At 32.4% G+C, this 13174-nt stretch overlaps 1 protein-coding gene across 1 annotated transcript in view; it reads left to right on the forward strand.

Moving 5' to 3' along the window:
• Positions 1-3875, forward strand: part of LOC115724908 (G-type lectin S-receptor-like serine/threonine-protein kinase At4g27290) — a 29185-nt gene extending 25310 nt beyond the window's left edge. Inside the window, exons 3-7 of the mRNA XM_030654280.2 lie at positions 2147-2295; positions 2378-2588; positions 2695-2932; positions 3055-3205; positions 3330-3875. Coding sequence (XP_030510140.1) covers positions 2147-2295; positions 2378-2588; positions 2695-2932; positions 3055-3205; positions 3330-3623 — 1043 coding nt within the window. The 3' untranslated portion in view covers positions 3624-3875. The remainder of the gene's footprint in view (positions 1-2146; positions 2296-2377; positions 2589-2694; positions 2933-3054; positions 3206-3329) is intronic.
• The last annotated feature ends 9299 nt before the right edge of the window (positions 3876-13174 follow it).

Consider the following 13174-nt stretch of genomic DNA (forward strand, 5'->3'; position numbering starts at 1 on the left):
TGATCATCCACTATTTTGAGAAAGTATTTGTATCCTTCAATAGAGGATGTTGGATATGGTCTAATTATGTCGAGGTGAATAAGGTCAAAAATAGCCTTAGAGAAATTATTATTTGATTGAAATGGTAGTTTCTTTTATTTTGCCAAGTGACATGTTGGGCAGTGAAATGGAGTGGAAATATCATGAGGAAAATGTATTTGTTTATTGATTTTATTTGAAATCAGTATAGAAGGATGACCAAGGCAATTATGCCATTGGTGTTTGTCTCTTTGTACATTGCAAGAAATTGAAAATTGAGAAGCCAAACTGGTTTCCTGCTGTAGGTAATATAATTTGCCTTATCTTTTAGCTATCCCAATCTTCAAGGTCTGAGAAGGGGCTTGAATATAACTTTCATCAGCAGTAAACAACATGTAATTAGAGTTTATTATGACAGTGCCAACCTTTTCGATCTTAACAGATGTCCCATTCGGTAAATTAACATTTTTAGCATGTGCATTAGTAGTCAAAGATTGAAAACATGCTAAGTTAGAGCTAACATGGTGAGTTGCACCAAAGTCAATTATCTAAGAATTGAAAGAAAGAGGGTTAATACCAGTGAAGTTGTTTACACCTGGTGCATCGATGGAGGTGGAAGCATCTGTTGTTAGTTGTAGTTGTTGAGTCAACATTGAGATGAGTTGTTGACATTGAGATGCTATTAACTGTGACTGAGAAATGTCAGTATTGGATGTTGAAATTTGCATGTTTTGGTGGTTTTGATAAGATGAAATAATGTCTGGTTTTCTTGTGTTTCTTGACTCAACATGTTTTCAATTTCCATATCTAGGGGAAAGCCATGTAGGAAATAACATTTATCTTTGTAGTGTCCAAGTTTTTGGAAATGTTAACACATTGGTCATGGCTTTTTGCTTCTTGATGTTTGATTTGCTGCAGGAGCAACATCAGTATTGGATGGTGCTGGTGTAGATGTGGTTGCAGTAGAGAAAGTTGGGATAGTGCGATGGACAATGGTTCTTTGTCTTTCTTGGTGTATGGCCATGGAAAAGACTTTGTTGAGAGGTGGACAAGGATGAAGGAGAAGGATTTTGTCACGAATAGCAAGGTAACTTTCATTGAGACCTTTGAGAAATCGGAGAACCTGATCATGATTGAGATGACCATGGTTTTGGATGGTTGTAGCACATGTGCAGGGAAATCTTGGTCTCAGTTGGTTGATTTTATCCCAAATTGGTGTGAGTTTAGTAAAGTAGGATCTCACAGAATCATCACCTTGATGAAGATAGGTCAAGGTTTCATTGAGTTCGAAAATCCATGGCCCATTTCCTTGATTGAATTAGTTGTGGAGGACAGTCCACATCTCAGCAGCAGTGTCCAAATACATTATGCTGCTTTTAATCTCAGGGGAAATAGAATGTAAAATTCAAGACATAACCATTTTGATACATCTAATCCAAGAAAAATAAAGAAGTTCATTAGGAGGAGGTTGAAGAATAGTATCTTCAAGCAATGGTGTCTTGTTACGGGCTCCAATTGAAGTCTTGAACTCACGGCACTAAGGTTGGAAATTTTGACCAGTGAGAATTTGAATTGCAAGAACAAAACCAGGGTGATCAGCATTGCTCGGGTAATATGGACTACAAATGTCTTCATAGGCAGGTCGATCGACCTGTGGTTGCTGGCATTGTGGAGCTGCAGAAGGAGTTCGATTGTTGTTGTTGTCAGCAGAAGTCTGAGATGGAGGAGGATCGAATGGAGTAGTGGCATCAACCACGGGATCAGTGGTTGTAGCAGAGATGGTTGCTTGTGTCCTCACTTGTCAAAAGCTTGGAAAGCTTGAAGATTTAGTCAATTTCGTCTGATACCATATTAGAACAGAGAAAATGGAAAATGTTTTATTTCTGTATTGAATTGAATTGAACTTACAATAGGGGAAGCAACTATGTATAGGCAATAAAAGACCATAACAAAGGACTTGAACCAAGAAACCTAAACTAACTAACTAACTAACTAACCGAATAACTAACATAACAAACTTTAATAATGAAGAAAAAGAAAACCTAGTTTAACTTGTCATATTCATTTTTCTGTTGGATAGATATACATAGATAGATTTACATGTATACTCACACACACATAATATCAGCCAAAAGTAAAAGACTAAGTAAAGGAAAAGATGATCAAGAAGAAGACATGGAGCTTCCTCAGTTCGATTTGTTGACCATAATTACGGCCACAGATAATTTTTCAGAGAATAATAAGCTAGGAGAAGGTGGTTTTGGCTCAGTATACAAAGTAAGCTTTTCATTATGTTCATAGAAAAAATACATTCTAAGAGTGATTTAGCAATTTCTAATAGTGTTCATTGTGTTGGCAGGGAAAACTAAAAGACAAACAAGAAATTGCAGTGAAGAGACTTTCAACGAGTTCGGGGCAAGGAGTCAAAGAGTTTAAAAATGAAGTAATACTGATTGCTAAACTTCAACATAGAAATCTTGTTAAACTTCTTGGTTTCTGCATTCAAGGAGAAGAGAAGCTGCTGGTTTATGAATACTTGTCCAACAATAGCCTTGACTCTTTCATCTTTGGTTAGACTAAATAAATTCTATTTGATAAATATGTCAAAAAAATGGTATTGTTACATATTTTATACTAACACGGCCTCTTGTTTTTTTTTTTTTTTTTTTGATTCAGGTGAAATGGAAGCTAAAAAATTGAAATGGCCTAAGCGCTTCCAAATTATATGTGGTATTGCTCGTGGACTATTATATCTCCATCAAGATTCGAGGTTGAGAATAATACACAGAGATCTCAAAGCAAGTAATATTTTACTTGATCATGAGATGAATCCTAAAATTTCCGATTTTGGCATGGCTAGAACTTTTGGAGGGGAACAAGTAGAAGGAAATACAAATAGAGTTGTGGGAACATAGTAAGTATTAAATAAAATTTTTACATACATAAATACAACTTTTGCTAATTAACAAATCTTGGTGATACGTAATCGTGTTTTTGTAAGCACTGACATTGAATATTTTACTATTATAAATGCAGTGGTTATATGGCACCTGAGTATGCCTTTAATGGCTTATTCTCTACTAAGTCCGATATTTTTAGCTTTGGTATTATAGTTTTGGAGACTATAAGTGGACAAAGAAGTAGAATATTTCGTCCTCAGAAGGATAGCCTTACACTTACTGGACATGTAAGTATTGAATCAGCCAAATCAATTTTTTATTTAATGATTAAGCATTTCAATCATGAAAATCTATTGATGTTAGATATATACATAATATTGAGATATGGTTTGAATAATATTGGATCTATAGGCATGGAAGTTGATGATGGAAGGCAGAGAAGTTGAGTTGCTTGATGAGTGTTTAAGGGATTCACAAAATTCAAGTGAAGTTTTGCGTTGCATCCATGTTGGTCTCTTATGTGTACAACAAAATCCAATGGATAGACCAAGCATGCCATCTGTTGTTATGATGTTGGGTAGTGACAGTGTGTTGCCACAACCTAAAAAACCAGGCTATTTCATGGAGACAGATCTGCCCATAAATGGTCATTCTGAATTATTTCTAACAAATTATGTCACAATATCAATCCTACATGCTAGATGATTATTCTATCAATTAATCAACAAACAATATGCTCACATTGCGATGTTAATTTGTTGACTTTTTACCAAAAAATTACATGTGCGTAATTGATTGGGAGAGCAAATTGTGCTTTTATACCTGTCATTACTCATAATCCAAACCTTCTAAATGTATTCAGTAACAGATCAAGGGCTCGTAATTTGGTAGGCTATATTAAGTCGCATATTATATTATATTAAATTGAGTTATATGTTATACTTTTATATTATAGTGTGTTAAATTTCAATTTACACTAAAATATACTTTTATATTTTGATTCAAAAAAAATATGATATATTTAATTATTTATATGGCCATCAAAATTGCCACGTGTTATTTTATATTAAAATATATAAAATATAATTCAATATAGTACTATACAATATTGTGTAATACGACATATCACACAAACCCCAAATGCAATGTTTTTCGTGTCATGAGCTGAGTTATCAAACATAATTTCTTGTCATTTATTTAACTAAATCACTACAAGAGTTATCACTTTTGCTAGCACATTTAATGAAATTAGTCGATAAAAGTTGTCAGCAAATGGTACTTGTTGACGCTAATAATTGGCCAACACTCGCTCGTTAGATTGGCAAGATAAAATAAGAGGTGAGTAGAGTAAATAGGAAGACACACAAAATTTACAGTACTTCACTCAACATGTCGCGATGGTAATGGAGCTATGTCTGCTTTGAATTTTTATTTCTGACGAGAATTACAAGAAAATTGACTAAGTGTGAAACTTTTAATTTCTAGAGAGAGAAACTAGAGGGAGATACTTTGCCCTTATGGGTATTTTTCTAAATGTAAAAATGAGCTAGAGCTAATTTATCAAATGAGCCCCAAATGTAATATTTTTTGTGTCATGAGATGATTTATCAAACATAAGTACTTGTCATTTATTTAGTTAATATCTACGACTACGAGAATTCCCACTTTTGCCGACACATTTAGTGAAATTTGTTAGCAAAAGTTACCGACAAAGGGTACTTTCTTAGATTGGCAAGATGAAGTAAGAGATGAGTAGAGTAAATGGAGAGACACACAAAAATTATAGTAAATCAGTCCCCATGTCCCGATGGTAATGGAGCTACATCTACTTTGATTTTTTATTTCTCACGAGAACTATAAGAGAATTAAGTAAGTGTTGAAGTTTTAATTTCTAGAGAGAAAAACTAGACAGAGATGCTCTAACCTTATGGGTACTTTTATGAATGTCAAAAGTAAGCTAGAAGAGCTCTCTTTTTATAGGGAAGCGGGTCCTATTAAAATAATAATAAAATATGCAAAAAATGTGAAAAGAATACATTTATGCTATTTTTGGCCTTTGATGATGATCTAACAGTGAAATTTACTCTAGATGTTGGTTGTTAATTTTCGAATCTTGAATCGTGTCCGCATGACATTTTTCGGGTAAGTTGTAGTTTAAGTTTGTAACAGTATTCACGAAAAAGTTTGGACTTCATATCTTTAGAATTGTGATTGGAGTGTAAAACACGACTTAATAGAGCATTGAAATATATTCAAAATGCAAGTTGAATCACATCAATAAAATTAATATTGAGTGAGTTATGACGATTTTACTGAAGGTTGCTCTGATACCAACGCCCAGGTTGACAACCTAGCACCCAAGTTGACATCCAGGGTCCAGGTTGACATATGACGTCAACCTGGATGCTAAGTGAGTGAGAAAACGTGATGGGGATGTGTATTTTTTTTATGCGTAAGTGATATTTTGAACTTACTTAGTTAATTTCTTTATTTTGGTGAAGTCGTTCACTAGTACTCGGAGATGTTGATATTTTGCGAAATCAAGAAACTCGAAACTACCCAATTTGCAAATTAGTCACCTTTGTAGAAAAGTGAAAATATGAAGGTGTGAATTTTACTTGTATGAGTTCATAACTATCGTTTACTATGAAAAACTTGACAAACACTCAAGATGGAATTAGAATCGGATAAGAAAACTCAGCGCATCAGGTCATACATAAACCTGGGCGCTGGGTGCTATCTTAGAGCTTCCTAGATGTCGTTTTGATACTTTCAAGGTTCGTAAAAATTGAGGACTCCCATCTCATTTTTGACCATGCTGAAAAGAATTCTCGGAGCATAATTTGTGTTTGAGTGATCGAATCTAGTGCACTAGGTTGATTGTCAACCTGAGCGTTGGGCCCAAAACCAAGTCAACCTGGCGCTGGGCTCAAATTTCTGCCCTTTGGGATTCTTATTTTGTCCCTGAGTTTACATGTATATTTTTTTTTATGACACAAAAAATTCCTAAAACACTTTTTTGGACAATTGTTTAGAAACTGCTCAGGTTCACAAAATATCAAATGGGTGTTGGGCCAAGCACAAGGTGTGAAACTAGGTGATGGGTCCATTTTCATGCCACCAAAAGGTTTAGTTTGATTTCCTAACACACCTGTATCATAATTTTTGACAAAAACAGAAAATATGCTTAAAAGACTTCCTCTAAATTACTAATGGAAGTGGCCCATGTTGACAAAATGTCAACTTGGGTGTTGGATCCCCCTTCTGGCCTCCTATAGGTTGGTTTGTTTCTTCCCTGAAAGTACTTATTTCCTCGTTTTTGATGAAGAAAATTAAAATACTTTGGATAGTTCTTCAATTTAATGCTTAGAAGTTCTTCATGTTGATAAAATGTCAACCTGGGCACTGGGTTTTAGGCCACCTGATGATTTGGGTGCTAAAAAACAGAAATACTTTGAATTTAATTATAATGCCTGAAATATGTTCATGACATATCTAATTTATTTTTTAGTACAAAGTTTTTTCTATTGTCACTAAGACGATCCTAGAAACTAAAACACTAGTTAGGTTGCCAACTTCGACACTAGGTGAAACCCTAGGCGCCCGGGTTGACTTTTGATGTGCTGTTTCAGGTATTTTTAGCTCACAGATCTTGGAATTGGATTCTTCATGTCTTCGTTACTCAGAATACTAAAAGATTGTGAATTGAAAAAAAAAAATTGATCTAAATACCTATTCCAGAGCTCAAAGTTAATCTTAGCTCAGGGCTAGAGACCCTTTCGTACTATGACTTGAGTTCCTTCACTCCGAGAATGTTTTCCTTCTTGCCACGTGTCAAACATTGATTTCCACATCACCGCAGCTACTTTTGGTGTAAGCATTAGCTACCCAAGTCAACTTTACACTTGTGTGAGGTTGACTTGATGAGGTGAACTAAGCCTGTTTGAGTCATTGGAGAAAATATTAAGAATTGGAGTCAAAAAGCTTTATTTAGACCTATTGAAGCCCACTCGCACGTCTACCAAGCTCCTCATCAGTGCCGTCCATTTGTTGATCTTGTGTCCTAGAGATGTGCGTGCCCCTCACCACCAGAAAAAGGTGCATGGCACCTTCAATACTCTGCTAGCCGCCTGTAGCTTCCTTTACTTGCCTGGGACCTGCTAGCAGCACCTCTTCCCCCCACGCTATCCACCACATCATGCCACGTGTTTGCTTTTTCTCCACAGTTGTCATTCTAGGAGCTCCACAAGCTGGCACTTGTCATCATCTCCTTCCAACCGCCTTTTCCAAGATCTTTGATGCTGCCAAGTGTTCTAAATGCATAAAAAATGAGCTCAAAATGCCAATTTCAAAAATACACTATAATTTTCCATTCTCTTGCATTTATTTGACTCATTTTCCCATCTCACACTTTTTTCTTAGCCAATAAATTGAACATTATCTAGTTTACTTTTCTACCCTTCTCATATCCCACCTACCTCGTTTATGTTAGAAATTTCTAGAAAATATTAAAATAATTAATTTATTGACTATTTTAATTCACTCACTTTGACTATAAATATTTTGAAGATATCATCCCACCACATTCTACACCACCTACACATAACTTACTCCACTACCTACTTTTATTTTCTCTCTTTGTTAGAATGCATTTTTTTTAAAGCGGATCCTCTGTCTAGGATTTCTGTCCATTTTGTTGTCCACCCAATTAAAATAGTCCAAATCATTAATGAATTAATATCACCATTTTAACATCTATCTTTCCATTAACAGTACCGTTAACAGTATAAGTATTAATATATATACATATAATTTGCTTAATAAATGAGGAGCTTTTCTCAATGACATATTAGTCCAGTGGGACCTAGCTATGAAATTTTTAAATTTGATTCAAGTGAAAAATACTTTCTTATGATTTTGTTATTATTTTTGTTTGGCAGATTATTATTATTATTATTATTATTATTATTATTATTATTATTATTATTATTATTATTATTATTATTATTATTATTATTATTATTATTATTATTATTATCAGATTTCTTATTTTTTTTCTTTTTTACTTTATCCAACAAAATCGTTTTTCATATGTAAAAACAAGTTACATGATTTCAAATTAAATTGTATTATATATTTAATTGATGAAAAAATTAATCCTATTATAAGTATATATTGAAATATATATATATATCTATTAAATACATAATAATAATAATAATATATTTGAACCCAAATCCATATTCTTTTTCGAATTTTACTATAATTTTTTACTTCAAAAACTAAGCTATGAAAAGAAATACATAAAATAATATACTAGACTAAAATGCAAACATTTCTCTCTAGTCATTTTAGATATCATGCACATATATCTAGTGTTCTTCATTTTTAAATTGATGAAGTTCAAATATATAATTTTTTTGTAGAGAATAAATTTGCTAGATATCATAAAACAACCAATTTTACATATTTAATTATATGCATAAGTGATTAAAAAATTGAACTATCTTATTTAAAAAAAATCATCAAATCGTTCAATGAGTATACATTACCATGAGTAGAAGTAAGAACAATTCTTACTGAAAAAATAATAATAAAAAGGCTAATTAGGATTTTTGCCCCCTGAACTTTGACATGTACCAAATCATATCCCCTGAACTTTTAAGGCCATTGAAAATGCCCCCTGAACTATTGAGATTGTTAGATTTAAGGACTTTGGTCTAATTTTATTTAATTTTACTATTTCAATGATTGTTTATGTACTAAATTATGTTCTCCAGACTTTGATATCAACCAAATCATGCCCTTCGAACTTTGACATGTATTAAATTATGTCCCCTGAACTTTCATCCATGTTAGACTTTTTTACTAAAATTAGAAAAAAGTCCTTAAATCCAACAATCTCAATAGTTCAGGGGGCCTTTTCAATGACCTTAAAAGTTCAGGGGGCATGATTTGGTACATGTCAAAGTTCAGCGGGCAAAATTACTAATTAGCCTAATAAAAAATATGACTGATTATTGTACTAAAAATATGAAAAAAAAATAGTATTTATAACATAAATATCTAATTTAACTCCTAGATGCAGATAAATACTTAAATTTATTTTTTACAGTAATAATATCAATAAAAAATGAGACATGAATAATAACTTGACACTTAAATATTTACAAGTTAATTTATTTTAAAAATAAAAAAGTAAAACAAAATATAGAAAGTTAATTTATCTTTTTTAAAAAAAGAGAGAATATGAAAAGTCTTAGTTTCATTCTTTCATAATAGAAAGAAAAGTGGGCCCTAAATTAATGTGTATATTTGATACTCAGCATTTATTATTAAATATGTAATATATATTAGCAAAGAAGTTAACAGAATGAATATCTAGAAATTAAGTTAGAGTTTTGCTGTTAATTCATTAATGACATGGAGTATTTTAATTGGGTGGACAGCAAAATGGACAGGAATCCTAGACAGAGGATCCGCTTCCATTTTTTTTTTTTTTTTTGTAATTTTTATTCTAAAAAAGTTATGAGCTTCTAAATGTCTTGAGGTTGTTAAGATGGAAGATGAAGCAATATGTAACTAAATAATACTTATGGTGTGTTGATTTTCCATTTTATGCTTTAAAGCTAATGAAATTTTTATCTTCAAATATGTCTTTCATCTTTAATATCATGTATTTTAGATTGTTAGCACATATTTTCTTTATTGTGTAAAAATTATAATTTACTTTGATTAAGTGTAACGCCCTAATGCTAAGGCACGCTATAGTGCTTTTTCAATTATAGTGCAATCTTTCTTACCAAAGAATTTTCTCGAAAAACGTGTCAAATTTAAACTTTTATAATAATAATTAAACTTTATAATATATTAAAATAGTTACAAATGTCGGGATCCCGTTTTCAAAATTTTTAAAAGTTAATACTCCAAAATACATTTATTACAGGTCGCACAACGACTACCAAAATACAATCCCCAGATGTCCCGAGACCGAACACTCCAGGTCGCGCTGCTTGACATGTACAATCTCATCCGAGCTCAGGTTCACTCCTGTTCAGCTTTCGCCTTTCCTTTACCTACACATGGAAGCAGAACTCTGAGTCGACAGACTCAGTAAGAAATGCATATAACATATCACATAATTTCCAACCTGTAGTTAGGCACCCATACACCTATTTACAGGGCTTCACAGATGAGCATGAACGTTCAATACTAGGGTACAGCCACTATACCACACACACAACGTACCTCACTGTACGAGTGTTGGTAGGGTTTGTTTCGTACCATGAGTACCACTGAGTGATATACCACACACCTCAACACTTTCCCGTACTCGTGTTGGTATCACTGTATTGTACTCATAAACAACACTCACTATATCAATGCACTCTGTATCATAACCATACAAGTGTTGGTAGTGCAAATAACAATCTAAGCATGCATATACACACACATATACATACATTCAGATAATCATATCACACATTATATTCAGTTCTTACCTGATTTTCGAATTCAAGTGTGCTGGCCGACCTGAACGGAAATCTTGTGCTAGATGGGTGCCCTAATCACATTTTGAAACCGGGTAAGTTACATGATTAAAACCCTAATCCCGAAAAACCAAAAACCAAAACCCTAGGTTCTGTTATACTCTCAATAGGTTATTCTACCTTTAGAAATGTGGAAACATCCAACCAAGGCATCGCAAAGGCAAAAATTGAGAAAGTGAAAGGCCCAGGGAACCCTGACAAAACCGGCTAGCCGGTTTTTGTGGCTCTGCAAACCGGCTAGCCGGTTTGCACCAGAGTTCCCAAAGCCTCTCATTACTTGCTCAACTCTCCACCAAATGCAATGAAACCTTCCAGAGTACCTAATAAGGGTATACACAAAATTCCAGCTAGAAAATCACAGAACAAACCATTGAAACTCAAGTTGCCATTAATGATCAAAGCTTTGAACTCAAAGCTTAATCTTGCATAAAACCAACAACACACACTAAAACCAGCTGCTAGGAGTTAAAATTAACGCAAAAGAACCCTAAAATTCGAACCCTAAACCTACCTAAACCTAACAGCCACTATATCACAATTTCACTATTTCAAACTAACTTAAAACTTGAAAATACACAAACTCAAGGGTTCTAGGGTTTACCTTATTTTGATTCTCCTTGAAATCTTGGTGGAAATCACAAATTCAGCAAGAAATCCCCTGGTTCCTAGCTGGTTCAAAGAGAGAGGTGAAGAAAAGAGAGCTTCTCTTGAATTTTTTGGTGTTTTCTTTTGTTTTTTCCTATTTTCTTCCAATGTGAGAAATGCATTACCTATCCATTGATTCAGCCCACAAAGAGGGCAGCTGTTACACCCTCACACAACCACAACATCCTCAAAAAGGAAAAGACTAAAATGCCCTTAATGTAAAATTCTAGGTTATTTTTAAAGCTAGGGGTAAAATGGTCAAAATCCAAAACCCCGCTCAATCCCTTATTTTCTCTAAAATATTTTTCACTAAGAAATAAGGTTCTAAACTTACCCATGTGATCAAACTAGCCATCCATCGCATTTTCCGTTGTCGCCGAGCAAAAATTACAAAAATAACATATTTCACATATAAGCTAAATAATACCCCTAGAGTTTAATAAAATCTCCGGAATTGAGAAATTATAACTCTAATATTTATTTCTAAATATTGGGGTCCACAATTAAATAAATTCATAAATAATAATAAAATAATAAAAATTAGTGCTAATTGCCTTTACTAATCCAATTTACTTAAAGCGGTCATTACATTAAGTGTGGTTCATAAGATTGTTCACACCTTATTCTTAGAATATAAAAATTATATTTTTTCCTAAAACATAATATCTTTGATTTGTTGTAGTTTCTTTAACTTATTTCACAACTAAATTTTTGAAATTATACCCTTATAAGTGAAGAAAATTCCTATCTTTTGAAAATAACATGTGCTTAAATGAAAAATATATTTTGAAAATAATAATTTGATTGGGCTGACTATCAAGAAAACTCGGGAGTCAATATACTATTAAATATTATTAATATATATTGTGGATTCTAAAGTCTTAATAATTTTTTCTCTACCATTTATTCATAAATTCCTTTTACCTTATTTATTTTAGAATCTTATTTATTTTCTTTTCTTTTATGAAACAAATCTCATCAAATATTTAGAGCCAGGTCAGAGTTTAACTACTTTTGAGCTTAAGAAGTCTCTCTTAGATGTAAATCAACTCTTTTGGATTCGACCTCATACTTACATGAACAATGTATTCCATATCCTATTATGCACTTGCGAGTATAAATATTAAGAGCACATATCACCATTGGGTGTACAATAAGTTTTTAGTACCGTTGTCGAGGAGTTGTAAGAATAGAAACATATTTATCTCAAGGTTAGTAAAATTCTTCACTAGTTATTTTATTTTTATTTTACTCTATTATCTAATAAAAAAAATTTAACAGATAATTTTGGGTCAGTCCTACAACCTATTATTTATTTATATTTTTATTAAAAAATTGGGTCAGTTTTAAGCCTAAATATATATATATATATACTATATTTATATATTATATTATTGTCATTCTTTAGTTGGTGGCATGAGTTGCTCCTATCAGCTTGTTTTCATTATCTGCTGATATAGTTGATGGAATTCGTGCCTCCTATTCTCTTTAATTTTTGTTTTTACTATTATTATTATCACTTATATTATATTTTTTTGTTCTTTTTTCATTGTTAAAAAAAGAATTCATTCTAAGTATGTTCTATGGTTGCGGTTCTAATTGATCATCGACATTAGAAATTTTCTCTTGTGATTTTGTTTTTAGTTGTGTGAAATTTGCATGCATCATTGGCAACGAGATTCAAAGATTCATTTGGTTAAAAGAAGACTGTATTTGCTTGAAATTGAAAGTGTTATTGGGAATATTTTACCAAGATCTAGATTTACCAACAAGTATATTGAATTAACATCCTAAATATGAATTCTCTACAACAATGAAATAAATCCATTTCAATATAATCAGATTTACTAATTAATAAAGATCAAAAATCGCTTTTATGTTGCATGGTTCAAATGATTTATTTCATGATTATGGTTAATATATAAATTCTAATAAGTCTAGAACATATGTATTTGTTAATTAATATAGTGTCTTCAGCACAGTGGAATATAATCATGATTATATGTTCAAAAATTTAATTCCCTGATTTGTCAGTTCACTGAATTTAGACTGGCATAATAA

The sequence above is a fragment of the Cannabis sativa genome, chromosome 6 (assembly GCF_029168945.1).
Source record: "Cannabis sativa cultivar Pink pepper isolate KNU-18-1 chromosome 6, ASM2916894v1, whole genome shotgun sequence".
Classification (NCBI taxonomy): Eukaryota; Viridiplantae; Streptophyta; class Magnoliopsida; order Rosales; family Cannabaceae; genus Cannabis; species Cannabis sativa.